Below are 18,197 nucleotides of genomic sequence, written 5' to 3' on the forward strand. Positions count from 1 at the left end.
TTGTTTCTGGTCTGATTATGTGAGTGGTGATTGTCCAGCCTAAATGGAGGGTGATATTTGAAACCGATCATCTTTTGATTGAAAAATGCTTTTAAACATAAGAGTTAACTCACAAACTGATATATTTTGATGTGGTACGTCCGATTATAATATTATAATGGATCATGTAAAATCACATCAGTCTTATATGAGTTTATTTTTATAAAATATTTTTGTGGCTGTAACACTATAAAGAAAATGTTAGATTATAATTATTAATGTATACAAAAGATAATATTTTAAGGGACTTTTCATTCCAATAAAAAGCCACTTAAATGTATACAAATTAAAGATAATATTGTATTGAGCATGACCGTAATTTGATGTGTTCTAAACTGCGTAGCCACCTAAAGAGGAAACAGACTTGAACATGAATGGGTACGTTCACCTCGAGCACTCAAAGTATATATCCATTTATTGCATGCATAGACAAATTAAGGCTTGCTTTATTTTTCTTTCATCTTTTCCAATGTGAACAAGAAGATTATTACACTTTTCATTGATTCCACATTCTATAAGATTAAAAAAAAAAAAAAGATGAATTATTCTTCATAAGTACAATGAATACGTACTACCTACTACATGGTTGAAATCCACAAGGTTGAAATTTGACTTTGATGGTAAAGATTCTATAAACTACTCTTGCACAATTCTAGGTAGATTTAGGAAGTAGAAAGAAAGAGGTTAAGATATAAAATAATAAAATAAATAAATAAAATTGATCTCTTTTCATAAATTTGAGTTTTTGAGATAAATGATAGTTTCAAGTGCTATCAGAGTAGATGTTCTAAATTCGAATTATGATTCTACAATTTATTTTATTAAATTAAATATTTCACGTATTAGTCCACACATGATTAGAATGAGTATTAAAGTCTACGTATTGGGCTTACTCATTGAGGATGCATGACTCTAATTCACATGTGAGTAAGAGTATTAAAATATAAAATAAATAATAAAATTTATATTTTTTCATAAATTTAAATTTTTTTTATATTTATATTTAACTTTTTAAAAATTGCATGGCATCTTAAAAGTCAAGAACGGGAGGCATTCCTTTAGTGCAAGTTATTTCCATAAAAAAATATATATATGTGTGTGTATGTACACAACATACTATTAATGTGGAAAAGTTCTTTGGTTTGATATATATTTTTTACGGACATTATCTCATAATAAGCAATATGTTAATTAATTACACACGAACTTACAAGTAATATAATTCTTTTGTATAAATCATTTCCTTGCATGCCCAAGTTATATATAGAATCGATTCAATTTAATTAGAATAATAATTGAGTTAAAAGATGAATTATATATATAGAAAGATGAATTAAGTTCATGTTTACATACATATATATAGGTACATGACTTTCCAATTATATATTATTCAAGTCTCTTATATGGTTATAATTACATCCAATCACTCCGACGAAAGTGGCATTCTCATGAGTTGCGGCGTTCATCTAGGTGTTGTCTCTATCACTAGAATTCAGATATGTGAAGAAAATTTGGTCCTAACTCCAAATGAATGAGCTTAAAATGGCTTATGGGTCAACGTGATATATCATTCATTCAAGTTTACGATAAAATCTCCTAAACTTATCGCAAATTTGTGAACTTTAAGTGAGAAAAATTGACAGACAAATTGGACTTTATAATATTTAATATTTTGGATTAGATGAGGTAATTAGGTCTGATATCTAAATGAGGGAATTAGATTCGAACCCCCCATCCCGATTCTATATATAAAAAAAAAATATTAAAATCTATTTTTTTTTTCGGAACAATATTATCCAAATAAAAAATAAAAAAATATTTTAGAATAGTGCTATATATACTTACGATTTTATTTATATTTTTACTTACAAGATCAATTTTGTTAGTTTTCTTCTAAATTTAAATTTTTAATTTTTAATTTTTAAATTTTAGCATATCAATAATTGATACGTGAAAAAGTAAATTTTTTATAAATTTTACTTTTAAGTACATTTTCCAATATTTTAGGTATGGTTCATTGCATTCAATCACTCCGAGCAAAGTGGCATCACACATTCTCATAAGTTGCGGCATTCGTCTTGGTGTTGTCTCTATTATGAAAAGTCAAAAGTTATGCACTGAAATGTTTTGCTGATACCACCCAGATCGGCTGTTTAGGTAATTACTGGGATGCAATTAACGACAAAGATGATATCTCCTGCATGCCTAATTTTATTAATTAATTTGCAGTGCATGCATGGATTGCGACCACTTCAAAACATTATTTTCTTTAAAATTAGAATGACAAATATGAGATAAAAGAATAATTTATGTAATAAAATATTGAAATAATTACATTCCAATATTTTACTATTGTTGATAGAGGTAAATCTCATGACCAAGTTATGTCCACATTGGTCAGAAAGTTATTTATTAACTCCCCACCACTACCACAATTTTAAGAAAATAATTTTTTTTTTTCTATTGGAAGATGGGGGTTTCGAACTCCAAACCTCTATTTTGGAGGTTAAGGATTATGTCAATCAGGCCATACACATTTGGCAAACAACTTTAAAGAAGTTAATTAACTTTTAAGTGTGAAAATTATTTAAATAAGAGTCTACGTAAATTAAATGTGATGAGTAAAAAAGTTTAGTAAAAAGATAAAATCTCTTATCTCTCTTCATTTTTTTAGAGAAACTATTTAGATCTCTTAATCTTGAAGCATGAAATTTTTTAGGATACTCTAGTAGTCTCCTAAGCGAAGTAAAAGTGCAAACAATAAAATGACGTGGACTATAAGAAAAGTAAAGATCCGACCTTGTGAAAATTCCGCTCCTTGAAATAATTCGACTTAATCTTATTTAACAACTACAATTGGAGTAGCTTTTAATTTGGAGAGAAGTGAAAAAAAAAAAAAAAAACCTACAAACTCAGAGATTTCTTTGCACAGTCACTAAGACATGATGTTTACTGATGATCATGATCATGTCTCCAGTCAACATATCGGCCCCTGATCTCCTGGATTTTTTTTTTTTTTAATCTTTTTCTCTTAAAATATAGAGGGAAAAAAAAAGGTTATGTCAATATGCAAACAAAAAGATAAAAAAAACAAGGTGGTAGATACACTCATTTTCTAGTGATAGCTAGAGTGACAACAAAATTATGCAATCTTGCTCTTGTATTTTTTATGCTTTTGGTCATGCATATATTATACGCTTTCCCACTATTCCAATTACTCCAACTTAAAGGGGAAATATTAAATAATTTTCTTCTTTTTAATTCGGAAAATCCTTATCAATTACAAGTTTTCTTTTCATACATACCCGCGAAACCCTAATTTGCCACCATGTTTCCCGGGAATCATGTTTGACTTGATGATCTTAAGGTAGCTAGAGTGCTAAACATCATGTGGGCCATTAATGACATAGGATTTAGTGCTTCGGCTTAATTTCTCTAATGGTTAAATATATAGTTTTTATATACAAAACCATACCAATTAATTTAAGCTAGCCTGCTATGAAGCCTTGATCTAGGGTTTATGTCTGTCATTAGTAGTCAACTTCTGGTACCTTTTTTTTTTCCTTTCCTGTCTTTCTTTATTTTTTCTTTTATTAAATGTTGTTATATTTGAGGTATTTTAATGTTTGCAATATTTTAGTTATAAAAAAATTATATAAAAATAAAATTACAAACTAATATAACTTATTGTGGTACGTTAAATTATAAAATTATTTTTATTATAAAGTTATATCTAATGGATCTCGTATGAAATTATCTAATTTATAAATTTATTTTTATATAATTTTTTTTATATTTGTAACAGTTGACTTGTACAAATGGTACATTCAGTACTCCAAGTCGATAGGTGAGGGATCACGGATTTTGTGGTGTATGAGTCAAATTAACCAAGGAAAAAAACAGTCCATGACTTGCTACCCACGTATTTTGAGGCAGCTTAAAGTAGGGTGAATGCATTAAAATTTGGCAAAAAGTGTGTATTTTTATTGATAAATATTATGAGGATCGATCGATCATATAAACCCTTGAAACTTCAAGCATGATATTGGAACTAATGGTATAATTAATGGGTGATATATATATATATATATATAAAAGCTGGGGTTCACAGCTTGTCGGTGGGTAGTAAAGGCATGAGTGATCAAGGCTAAACCAACTGATCCTTATCTATTTGTCCAGAAAAGAAAAGAAAAATAATAATCCTTATCATTTTGGCTGCTAGTTGATCTGAACTCTTGTACCGATGCTTGTGGGGGAAGGTGAGGGTAATCACAGGGATAATGTGCCAAAAGCGAGACATTGGTGACCTACCACATTTTGAATGTGTGTGATCGTCCACCTTTAACTGTTACACCCCACTCTATATTATAAAGTATATAGTCTTCTCTCTCGTCTCTTGTGGGGAGGCCAATAGCCGTGATCTTTTTCTTCTTGTTTTTGTTTTGTTTTTCATTTTTGGATGAATGGTACTACGTACGTATTTTTAATATAAATTAATATTTACAAATCGTGTATGTATATATATATATATACATGACATGACATTATATGCAGTAGTATTACTACTACTACATCTGTATAAATTATACTCGAATTGATTTATAAAAGAAGTTTAAAATCCGATATTAGAAAAATAATAATTAAAGAAGATCGATCTAAGAAATAATTAAACAGATCAAACCCGGCTGAATATATATGATCTGATCACAGGTGGACTTTCATGATCATCAGGAGCAACAGTACTGCGATAATATTAATTAATGCATGTGGTTGCTGCACGAGAAACCAAGGTACGTAAAAATGTAGAAATTAAAGAAGGTACGTACTGGATGCAGCATGCATGCTGGGTGCATGAAGCTTCTATCAACAACGTCTCATCATAACCTTAATTTACTTTAATTTTGCTATGAACAAGTCATGACTTTGCTCTCCCAACCGACATTATTAATCTACAAATATATTCATACATTCATATATATATATATATATATATATATACATACATACCTACAGCCCCTCTTACACCGTCACAGTAAAAAAATTAAATTATTCTTATGTAAATGGACACAAAAGAAAATATAAAAGGATAAAAAAGTTAAAATATCCAAAAAAATAGATGGGATGCACGGAGGACGATAATTTTACTGTTTACTTCTGTCGTAACTTATTTATTTACTATAGATATATATGTGTTTGTATGTATATAGATATATATATATATATATATATATAGATTAATGTCGGTTGGGAGAGCAAAGTCATGGTTAATGAGTATTATTCGAGCTTTGGATTCTTTTTGCATTTGTATTTTGTGGGGATTTTCCTTCTTTAAATTAAAAGATTTTAGACTAAACTTAATTTAGTGCTCGCTACGAATAAAGATCATGCACGAGGGAATTACTCTTTTTTGGTGATCTAGTTATACTAATATTATATATAATTAATAATATGGTGAACATAAAGGAGCCACTAAGTACACATGACTAGCTGTTTCTCTTTTGTCATTTATCATAGAGCCATGATTTGCCCAAAGTATTCAAACGTGGGCGGTCATGCTAATCATTGACTACTTTTAAATAATTTATGATAAAATAAAAGTTTTAGATAACTTAGAAACAAAATTGAAAACGAATTCTTAACAAATTACATCTATATATATTATATTATATATATATATATAAGATTAATTAAAGTCTGAACCATACGATCGAATATTGGATCGATCGAGTACTTAATTTGAAATGGAGATCAAATATTTAATTAATTAATTAATTGTCTCTGAATTGGACAAAAAATGCGCGAAACATAAATTGTATAATTAATCTTTCCCCACATTTATAAACTCTCTTCTTTCTTATCATTGAGGGTTATACATATAAAATTATCACTTGTTCCAAAAGTTTAAACTGATGAGAAGAGATAAATTTTATTATTTTATATATTAACCCTCCCCTCACTTGTGGATTAGACTTTCTCTCAATGAGTAGGCTCAACAAGTGAAATATTTAATTAAATAAAATAGAGTGTAGAGTCAGGATTCGAACTTAAGATCTCTGCTCTGATACCATGTGAAATCATCACTTGTTCCAAAAGCTCAAACTGATGATCAGAAGAGATAGATTTTATTATTTTATATCTTAACAATACATACATAAGATTAAAAAAAAAAAAAAAAAAACCTTAAGATCAAACTAATTAGCTAGACTAATGAATTAAATATTGCAAGTGGAATGATCAGTTGGTTGACCAATATATATCTCATGAATAAACGTTATGTATGTCATTAATGTTAGTTATAAGCAATGATGTACGTGTTCACTAGCTACCTTTGTCATGCCTGCAGCAATGTGTGTATATATATATATACACACACACAAATCATGGCACCGACAGTTATGATTCTCATTCTATTCTCTCTCTTCTTTTTTTTTTTTTTTCTTTCTTTTTCGTTTTATAATATGTCTTTGATGGTGGCAGCTTTTATTGAAGAGAATCTATGGTCTTTACCTGATCAGCTTTCATTATTTTGGCCCAGAGTTCAGTAATCAGATAAGAATATCAGTTGTAAAATCTATAGGGCGTTGTACTCAGACTTCCGAATGTGCCCTCAAAATTATTATTATTATTATTATTATTATTATATATTTTTAAAATATATAAAAAAAAATACACAAATACATTAACGATAATTTTGAACAATATATTTAAAAGGGCAACATATATAACATTTTCCAAATCTATATAATGTACTAATGTTATAGCAGTGCAACGCTATTTTGTAATTTTTTTTTTTTTTTTTTTTATCATTCTGACTGTGAGAAGTTTTAATAAGTGATTTTATTGGTCAAGTAATTCAATAAAGAATTGCTTGAAATATATATATGGATAGTACTGTTCATTCGAGTTCCGACTTAGGAATCCATAATCATGATCAACATTTTTCGATCTTATAATATAATATTACATATAACCATTGGAAATGACATGAAGGTCAAATATTACGTACTAAATATAAGTGCATGCATGGACAATGAGTAGATGATTTACTTTGAAGTTTTATTTTTATTTTTATTTCTCTTTTCGTCCATTTCTTTTTTTTTTTTTTCATTTTTTTCTTCCACATTTCCCTGCTAGCTTACTTCATTAATTCTATATATGCTTTCATGAGTAGTGGTGGTTCTACTTTATCGATCCCATCGACAAAGCAAAGTTCGGTTTGATTTTGAAAAATCTCATTATAATTTTGACTAAACTCGTGAGAATCGCCCCCGGCCCACTCTTTTGATATATGCATGCATGCATGCATGTCGATGTCGTATTTCATTCAATCCTATATATATAATATAAAAATCTCTACTCTCTTTAATTTCTTCTATGTGATATTTGGCACTTTTTCAATCTTTGATCAATAGCATTTTCTATAATGAAAGGCCATTTATAAAGCAAATTTCTCCGGCCCCCCATATTGTTACAAAAGTGATATATAAAAACGAATTTTCATCCACACTAGTACAAGTGTACGTTTATATATAAATACGTGTTTGTCTATGTATGTATGTATGTATGTATATATGTATGTAGTTGTATGTGTACATGCGCGTATTGATCGAGCACCTTTTTTCAATGTGATGAGTATAAAAAGATATATATATATATATATTTATCACATGATGATAATAACTTTCTGATGATTGACATCCTAATTCATGTGTTTTATCTTTGGGAGATATTGGTTCCTATATTCCATTTTTTAACTTTCTCATCTTTGTAATTTTTTAAACTTTTGAGTAGCACTCAGGCATTGCATTGATCGTCCTAGGCAACAACTCGGTCAGGCAACCCAGACCCCTGCTGTGGCATGGCGGGGTGTTGCGTAGCGATTTTAATAGAATATTGGTTGACTAAACTCATTATTTTTGTTTTTGTTTCTGGGCAGAAGGAATGGGTGATAAATATAAGGAAAATAAACATGAAAGTTGAAACTCTTCGGGCTTGAAATGTTAGACATGCTTGCATATCAGCTTGAACAAGAAGACTGAGTGCCGAATCAATCGTTTCTCGTCTTGCAAGAAATAGTAGAGCAGATCAGAGTATATAAATCATGGGCACCTTATCGGAAGTGGCTCTTCCCTTATATTGCTAACATATCATATTCATAAGAAACTAATGATGGAGAGATAGAGAGACACAGACGCAGGTACCAAATCAGGAAATTGTCTTATACATTCAAATTCACTTCACAACATGCACTAACAAAAATACGTAAATATCGGTCTAAAAGTTCCATGCAGAGGCCAGACTGTTCTAACATCAAAAGACAACCTCGACAATACCGACGAGAGAGATTTGCCCTACTCCACCTCACTAGCAAACTGAAACTGGATGTAGATGCAGCCAAGGATGAACCAATTGAAAGCCTTCACAGCTCGGATAGAACTAGCCCTGCTCCAAAAAATTTGATGATATAAGTGAATTTCTTATATAGGAAACTTTGGTACGTGAAAGTGATAGGAGATTGAATTCTAAAACGAAAAAGTAGTAGTAATGTGAAGGTGAAGCCTATAGGAGTCAGCTGCATCAGAGACTCAGTAAGGGACCAAAAGGAACTTTGATTTCTTTCAGAGCCAGAGCCCGGCCCTAAACACAAAATAAAAAAAATAAAAACATAGAGAGAACCAAGAGAGACAAAACTACTGAGAGACATGATTCAAATGGCCAGTCAAAGATAACAGCCCCAACAGAACGTCATGCAAAAGAATTAATGAGCAAAAAACCGAAATAGATAACTCTTTCTTTCTATTTTCTATCCCCCAGTGCTTTTAGAGGACCAGAAATTACTATCTGACTATGTGAACTAAATTGAGACTTGTTCATTATCTACAACCTCAGAATCCCCAAGAAAGAGCAATAGCATCTTCATCGTTTAACTCAAAATCCAGTTTCCATAACACCTCATAGGACTTTGCTACCTATGGTTGCAATACAAGAATGGTCGTAGAGCAAGAAGAAATCCATGAGTCTGTACCTAAAATACAGATATGGATCCCCGGCAAGAATTCCAGGCCTAGAGTGGGAGGATAGACACACAAAGTGAGTCCCACAATATTTATTGAGAATTTAATGCAACCCGAAAAATTTACTCAGGCATCCATAAATGTTATAGGACTTACTTTATGTGCCTATCTCTCTCCCATTCTAGGCCCTGAAGTTTGGGTAGTAACACTAGGAAATCTAAATACCTAAATAATAACATATCAAGTGGCACTGCACAATACGGTTCTCTTCTGCATCATTGCTCTTCAAATTGGTTCACGCACAAGCACAACATTGTTCTTCAAATTTGTGCATAGAATAACTTCTGAATCACTTAGAACATGTAACAGGTGTACTGGTTTGCCAAACACTTGTCACAAGAACCTATCATTTTTTTATAAGTAAACAAGAACCTATAAATTTGCTAAAGGAATATGTACCTTAAAGTTTAAAGGGTACTAAAACAGAGCCATAAATAACATAATTTAGAGTAGAAAGACAAGTTACAATGTCTTAAATCCCAGTTGGAAGCAAGTCTGGAGAAGAAACAGTTTTTTTTCCTTGTAATAATTAAAAAAAAAAAAACAATTGATGGACTGCCAATAGCAATAGCAACCATATTAGAGGGGAAAAGAATCCATAACCTCATACTCATCACATGCATAACAAATGTACTTCAACCAAAACATTATGTTGAATGAATACATATACTTACCTTTTCCTTTTTTTGTTTCATGTGACAGTGGCTGACACAATCAAAGTATAGTTCTACTAGCTCATTTATGTTTCCATAAAAATTAAAGATGCAATCAAGATTTCTTGTTTCCAGCATGTGCGTATACACTTATCTAAACTATGAGATCAAGGTCAATGAGCCCGTGAATATCTTGACATCAATAAATTAATCAATAAATACCAAAATTATGTGTAGGAAGAAATAATTGCAACATTTATAAGAGCAATATCAAGGAACAAGTTTGGCCTCAACATCTCTGAAGATCATACCCACGAGAATTGGATATCCTCCAAGATTGTGGGAGCCATCTGCCAGGTGGAGATCAGCACCCAAAGATGGAGAGCTTCTCCAAGGGTTACCACAATCTTCTTTTGGCCATCTTTGAAAAAAAATGTGGAGCATCATGTAGCTCAATATTTGGTTTGTCAAAAAACCAAAAGTAATTCCAGGTTACCCACTGAGTTGAGACAATCCTTGCTAGGGGTGTAAATTTAAACCGGGAAACCGGTCCAGACCGGTCTGGAACCGGTTCTTGAATTATGCAAACCGGCCGGAACCGTTCCGGTTCTACGATTTCCGGGACCGAACCGGACCGGACCGGTTGGGGGAAAAAATATAAAAATTAATATTTTATATATAAGTTTTATATATAATATATAATTATATGTGAAATTTTTATATATAATTATATATCATATATGAAATAATTTCATATTATAATTTATAAATTATAACATAAAATGTTAATCTTAAATATGAACATTTGTAATTTGTTTAATCATATGTTATTAATATAATTATATATAAGATAATGTTATTATAATTTATAAAATAAAAGTTTAATCTTGAAGATGAAAATTTAATTGATCATATGCTTTAAACATAAAATATATATTAAATTATATTATATATAGTCTAATATATTATATAGCTATACTAATATATAAGTTTATGACTAATACTAATATATAACTATACTAATAGTATAATATTAATACTATTATATAGTCTAATATATTATATAGCTATATTAATATATAAGTTTATAACTACTACTAATTTTTTTACTAAAACAGATTTTTTTTGTAGTGCAGATTTTGTAATAGGAACAAATTTTTAAAACAGATTTTTTGAAGCAGTTTTTTTTATTAACAGATTTTTATTTTTTAATGACAAACTTACATTTTAAAAAACTGGAAAACCGGACCAGACCGGACCGGAAACCGGTAAAACTGGAGATACCGGTTTAGAAGGGTAACCGGTGCGTAATCAGTTTTGGAAAATACAAAACTGGTACATATCGGTTCGGTCCTAAATTTTATCCAAAACCGGACCGGACCGGACCGGTTACACCCCTAATCCTTGCCCAAGCAGAACCTAGTATGGGAAGTTTTTTTATTAGTATGGGATGATAAATCCCTAGACTTCAACAATGGTCTACCCTCATCAGCAGGAAAGCACAACATTATTGGTGATCTTCAATCGTTTGACAAAATATGGGCATCTTATCACACTATACCACCCACATACGCCGAAGAGGAATGCTAAGGCGTTTGATAATGTTGCTAAGCATCATGTATGTCTTGCATGATAATAGCAAGGGTCATATCTATGCACGAGTTTTTTTATATAGGTATGAGTTCTGCTTATCACAAACAAAGATGGTTATAGGTGTTTGGAAAAAAAGTACCTGCTATGCTAGCTAACATCCAAAAACGGAAGCCATTCTTACTGTGGGCTGAGCAATGGTGTAATTCAACTGTATGGCCATCCTCTGCCAGCCATTATCACCTATTGAGTGGGCAATTCTCTTTTTTTTTTTCGATAAGTAATAATTCATCCTTCATTAAAAAGCGCAAAAGGTACAACTCAAGTACACAGGAAGTATATAAAAGAAATGCCTAGCTAGAAGAAGATAAGTTACAAGGAAATTATGTAGATTAAGCCCATTAAAGTCTATGGAGGCAGTCCAAGATGAGAGAGTAGATAAAAATTAATAAATAATAAATAAATAAATAAAAATCTGAGCTCCTCCAACATCCTTTCGCGATCCTCAAGGATTTTGTCATTTCTTTCCTTCCAAATGCACCAAATGAGGCAAATGGGAACCATCTTCCACACAGTGTGATTTGAGAGGGCTGCAACCCTCTACAGGAGTAGAATAATCCACAACTCTTCCAGGCATAACCCAAGCTAATCCAATCTCACTGAAAATATCAATGCAAATTGTACTTGCAATGTCATGGGGAAGTCGAAGATGATCAATTGACTCCTACTCCTCTTACACATGCAACACCAATATCACCATTGTAAGAATCTAACCTACCAAGGACAAAGCAAATAACATAGCTCTCAAGGAAACCTTAGTTGAGTACAACAGATTAAAAAATTCGCAAAAAATCGGCCTCTCAATCTTGGCCAGCTTTAATGAAACTCATATTTCACTAAAGAGAGTCACTACTACTCTCCAAATCATCCACTACCGATGCATCCTTGAATCAAGCAACACTATAAATCAAACCTGATATTGTTCAAAAACCTCTCCCTATCATTCCTTATATTCTTCAATAATCCAACCCACAGGGTCCATAAATATTGTTTTAATGATATTGATTTATAATTAATATCTATTTATTCTTAGATTTATTTTTTATTTTATTATTTGATATAATTCTATTTCAAATTAATTAAAAATATTAAATAATATTTAAAATTAAATAGAATCTATTAGAATTATATAATAAGACTAGTCAACAGAACTCCCTCTCTTCGAAGCCTATGATTGCAACTTGACTGCTAGGGGGCTCTTGCTGATGGTTGGGGTAACTCGACTTTATGCGTAGTCATCTAAATCCTCCTCCATCGCTCTCGCAGCCATACACATGCCAACCTTAGTTCGCAAGCAAAGACCACCCACGCCACATACTTCCATATTTAGCATCAACAACCGCTCTCCATAATGACTCTCATTCATAAAGCCAAAGCCACTTCCACTTCCACAATAATGCGGGGTTAAACCTGAGCATATTCCGAAATCCCAATCTTCCTTCAAAAACTGGAGAACATATCTTGGGCCAACTCACCAAGCAATACTTTGCCTCTTCCCCCAAAACCCTCAAAGGAAGTCCCATAGTACCTTGTATGATTAGCCGCACTAGTATGGAGTGGAAAGAGAGACATGAAATACACAAGAAAATCTGACAAAGTGGTAAAGGCTTTAAATCAATGTATTCCTTAACCCCTAGGGGTAGTGTGATACCTCATATGATATGGATAAAGATAGGTGGTGTATGGGATCCCATATTGATTGGGAAGGAGAATTTCTTGCTCTAAGGTTCCAATGGGACTCCAATTACATCATTGACTAGTCCTTTTGAAATATAGGCCATGTGGTTTGGGTCTTCCATTGGGACGTTCCAAATGATATCAGAGTTTATCCTAACCAGAAATGTGGGACTTGAGCTGTGCCACCTACAATGGACAGGCCCGACGAAGACGTCGGAAATTTAATGGGGGTAGACTGTGATACCTTATATGATATGGATAAGGATAGGTGGTGTATGGGATCCCATATTGCTTGGGAAGGATAATTTTTTGCTCTTTATAAGGTTCCAATGGGACTCCAATTGCATTATTAACTAGTTCTTTTGGAGTATAGGTCATGTGGTTTGGGTCTTCCATTGGAGCGTTACAGGTAGGCTCAAGTGGTAAAGGCCTTGGTCTTGGTGGTATGCTCTCTCTAAAGTCTAAGGTTTGAATCCTCTTGGGTGCAAACAATCTCTAGGGGCCATCGAACTGTAAGATTTTCCCCTTAAATTACCATTTGTGTACTTGCAGAAAACTCTTTACCAAGGGCCTGTCCCTCGGGATTAGTCAAAACGTTGTTCTAGGATACCCGGTGCCAATAAAAAAATGGATTCCTTCCTCCCATGGACAAATGCATTTTTTTTCGGCCAGCCAATTTACGCTCAATCATCTCTACTACTTAATCCCAGATTGCCTTTGCTTTGAAAGAGGGTCCTAGGGGGGGGGGAGACCAAGATACTACATGGGTAAAGAAGACACCTTGCACTCCAATAATCCGCCAGTCTCTCCAAGTTTTCGACGACCCATCAAACTAGCTCTGATTTAACCAAATTATTCTTCAATCTGGATATTGTTTCAAAAGCATAAGAACACTGCGTGCAAGCACTGAAAGTGGCTTGGATTGGCCTCACAAAACATTGTGCATTTCGAGGGAGAGGGATGCAAGATGTTTCGAAGATCAAGAACAATCAATAGATGAGCTTAGAAACTTATTTTTCAATGATTTACTACATTGGTCGATTGTAATTGATTTTCATGGCATGACCTTCCATGAATTTCTTGTATCTCTAAACTAGCATGCTTAGGCGGTGCTCTTATATATGTCTCATATACTTGGGCTATTGCCTACACTTTTGATCAATATATATTTGTTTATCGATAAAAAAAAAACATTTCTACTTCCCATAGAAAAACCTGAAATAAAACCCCCTTCAACAAACTCGAAAAACATCCTACCAAGTGCCTCCATTACTAAAATAAAAATTGAAGGAGACAATGGATACCCTTGTCGCAATCCATGGGAACTACTAGATAAACTAGAAGAAGAGGATCACTATCACAAAGTAGTGCACCCTGGAAATCCAATATGCAATCCAATATCGCCATTTCCCCCAAATCCACATCTTCTCAATAAGTATAAAAGGAAGTCCTAGCAGGCATGATCATATGCCTCATCAATGTCCGTTTTTCATAATACCCCAGGTTCAACGGACTTGAACCTACTATCCAAGCATTAATTAGCAATCATAACAAAGTCTACTATTTGTCTAAGATGATCCTTCTTACCACCATACACCACCATTGTTGCACCTCTTCATTTGATGAAGTTGATCGTGAATTGTAAACATGTGATGATATCCTTAAAAATCAGAACCAAATTTGGAGCCTGCATGTGTTCATATATAACAAGAAGCTAATGTGTAGAAGAGAAGAAAATTTCAAAATTGGGAATGGGTATTTTATAAGCTACAGAAATATAGACAGCTCAGATTCTGGAGAGCATCTCAGAAACTAGACTACAGATTTTTTGGGCCATCCAAGATAATGGAAAACTGGTGCCAATTGCATATCACTTAGCTGGGCCTACTAACTCAAAGGTGCACTCTATTTTCTATGTACCTTCACTTAAATGTAAGATATGGGATGATAAGGTGCCAAGCTCAAAACCTCCCCTAATTTCAGAGCAAGCGAAACTCAAACTAAGCCTCAGGCAATCAAAAACTGTCAATGGGTGAAAAGAAGGGCCAAATGTGTTACCAAGGTGCTAGTACATTGGAAGCATTTACTAATTGAAGCCGCTTCAAGAACTCTTACCTCTCAAAATTCATTCTCCTCATATCAACCCCATTACCAAATGGTTTGTGTTTTGTTATTATTACTGTTGTTGTTGTTGTTGTTGTTCTCTGGGGATTGGTGTGTGGGGAATATTTCAAAAACACGTATAACTTTTTCTAGCAAATGTTTGATTATATCATCACCAACAATGAGTTAAATGTTATGTCCACAATCATTCTGCATCAAGCCATATCTAGGGCCAAGCCATATCTAGGCCCATACTTTAAAAGGACTAAGGTTACAACTAGAATCCTTTGAAACGTTATAAAGGGCATGAATTTATCCCTCGCAATGAATGCAGGATCTCATTCACCGCCTTCCTACACACAATCTAAGATATTACATTCTCCCCCCTTCTATCAAACTTCAGGTCATTCCATCATATTGGCCGCATGGCTCAAATCCCTAACAATCCAAGAAAGGTTCAAACCATATATGGGCCTATGCTTCAAAATTACTAGTCTAGGTTACAATTGGAACCTCTAAGAATCATTATAAAGGGTTTGAACTTCTTCTTCCCGAGAAATAAGAGATCAAATTCCCCAACTTCCCATCCACAGCCAGGGTATTACACATTCTGCCCACAAGACGTAAAAATCTGAAAGGTCTCCAAATAGAAAACATATAAAAGCCTATCACCAGGACCCAAGCTGACATCTTTTAGTAACTTACAAAAGGATCATTACGATCCTCAGGATACACAAGTCATATGCACTTCAAACATATGAAACCAACTTGTAACGTACAGATTAGAAGAAGGTTTGCAATAACGTATAGACCAGATTCTCTTTTCAAAATTCAATATTGTGAACGAACACAACAAAATTAAGGGAAACGTAATGATAAAAGAAACGGCGCATACGTACCTAATATTTCATTGTTGCTGTTGCTGATGATTCTGAGGGTTTGGTGGAGGCGGCATACCCGGACGAGGAGGCCCATATATAGGAACAGCACCACCAGGAGGAGGTGGAGGCATACCAGGACGAGGAGGTGGCGGTGGTCCTCTCATCATCTGACCGGGAGGAGGTGGCCCCATCGGCCTCTGCGCGAACTGCGGTGGCATCGGAACCGAGAAAGGCTGCGGCGGGACCCCACCAGGTCTTGGGGCAAACTGCCCAGGCGGTGGAGGGCCACGCATCATAGGCGGAGGACCCTGCCCCTGTCCCTGTCCCGGATAAGGAGGCGGCGGCATCTGGGCAGGGGGGCGCATAACCGGAGCAGCCGGGTACGTCATGGGTGGAGCCGAAAGCTGCGGACGTGACATCTGCTGAGGCTGCATCATACCCGGAGCTGGTCCACCAACGCCGCGGACGGGCCCAGCAAGGCCAGGTTGGGCCTGAATCAGCGGCGCAGTAGGAATCCCTCTGCCGGCAGCGCGTCCAATGCCAGGCCCTGCCATGGCAGCAGCGTTGACAGCCTTGGCACGTGACTCCTCGGGAGGCGGAGGGCCCTCGACGGTCATTGAAATTACCTCTTCTCCGCGGAGGAGGACGAGGCCGAGGGTGCGGCGGTCCTCATTGTCGGTCTTCTTGCCTTTTGCTGGGGGAAGCTTGCGAAACTCCTCGCAGTCACCGAGGACGAGGTTCATGTGACGGTCGAAGGCCATGAACTTGCCCACCAGCTGGCGGCCGTCCTGGATTGTGACCCGCATCCTGTAGTTAATGTATTGGAGCATCTTCGAACTCTTCGACATCGACATTGTCACTGTATTTTTGGCTCCTCGGAAGCACAAACAGAAGGGGGAGTTTTGAGAGAGCGAGAGAGAGATTTTTCAATCTGAGAATTAGGGTTTATGGCATGCTCGCCGCTCGGGTATTTGAGCAATTTGAGATTTAAGTCTTCTACGCCAAACAAACGGCGCCGTTTTAAGTATCATAAGAATTTTAGGAGAGATTTGGACAGTAAGTTAAGATGAAATGTGATTAGATAAAAGTTAAAAATTGAATAAAATATTATTTTTTAATATTATTTTTATTTAAAAATTTTGAACTGTTTATTATATTTTGTGCTAAAATTTAAAAAAGTTGTAATGATTAAATGAGATTAATTGAATATTTTTTCAATCCAAACAAAGAGTTAAGTACCATTTGGATAGTAAGTTCAGATGAAATAAGTTGAGATAAAAATTAAAAATTGAATTAAATATTATTATAATATTATTTTTTAATATTATTATTATTTTAGAATTTGAAAAAGTTGAATTATTTATTATATTTTGTGTAAAAATTTAAAAATAATTATAATAAATTAATAATGAAATAAAATGAGATGAAACATTTCTGATATCAAACCGTAACTTTTTTTCCCCTGCTCTTTAAAACATCCACGATGGTTTATCTAAATTTTATCTATTTTAACTTATCAAAACCATTTTTTTATTTTAATTAATAATTTTTTTCATATATATGAGCTAATATATTCTTTCTTTATATAATTTAAATATTATTTTATTTATTTATATTTAAAAAGTATATATACTTTTTTCTTCTACCAAGCACATTCGCAATATTATCTTTCAATATTTTTAATATTTCTTATATGATTGTAATGTATTTATCCACACTTTAAACAATGACGAAGAGTTTTATTAAGAGTTTTATTCACACACTTGGCTTCTTAAACAATGACGTAGAATATGGTATAAAAAAAATCGAGAAATCGGTTGAATCAAATCTGACAAGTGTAATACCGGTTTTTATATTCTAAACCGAACGGGATTTATATATATTTTAATTTTTTATATTATATTATATGTTAAATTGTTAATTAATATAACATAAAATTTTAATATTAATTATTCAAATCTATTAATTTTATAACATAAAATTAATATAACATTTTATATAAGTTAGACACACTTGTATTAGTATAAGTAGACACTAAATATACTATTTTAATTTATTATTCTAGGTTATTAATCTCATTAATAAGTTAGATGCTACTTATACTATACTAGTATAATTGG

General features: G+C 33.4%; 1 protein-coding gene across 1 annotated transcript; it reads right to left on the reverse strand.

Annotated features, from left to right (window-relative positions):
• Nucleotides 1–8,132: 8,132 nt before the first annotated feature.
• Nucleotides 8,133–17,071, reverse strand: LOC109000676 (small nuclear ribonucleoprotein-associated proteins B and B'). The gene is made up of 2 exons (XM_018977637.2): nucleotides 16,096–17,071; nucleotides 8,133–8,481 (listed from the first exon to the last, which is right to left on the reverse strand). Exon 1 carries the CDS (start codon nucleotides 16,929–16,931, stop codon nucleotides 16,104–16,106), a length of 828 nt encoding a protein of 275 aa, XP_018833182.1. The 5' UTR covers nucleotides 16,932–17,071; the 3' UTR covers nucleotides 8,133–8,481; nucleotides 16,096–16,103.
• Between the last annotated feature and the right edge of the window lie 1,126 nt (nucleotides 17,072–18,197).

The sequence above is a fragment of the Juglans regia genome, chromosome 14 (assembly GCF_001411555.2).
Source record: "Juglans regia cultivar Chandler chromosome 14, Walnut 2.0, whole genome shotgun sequence".
Classification (NCBI taxonomy): Eukaryota; Viridiplantae; Streptophyta; class Magnoliopsida; order Fagales; family Juglandaceae; genus Juglans; species Juglans regia.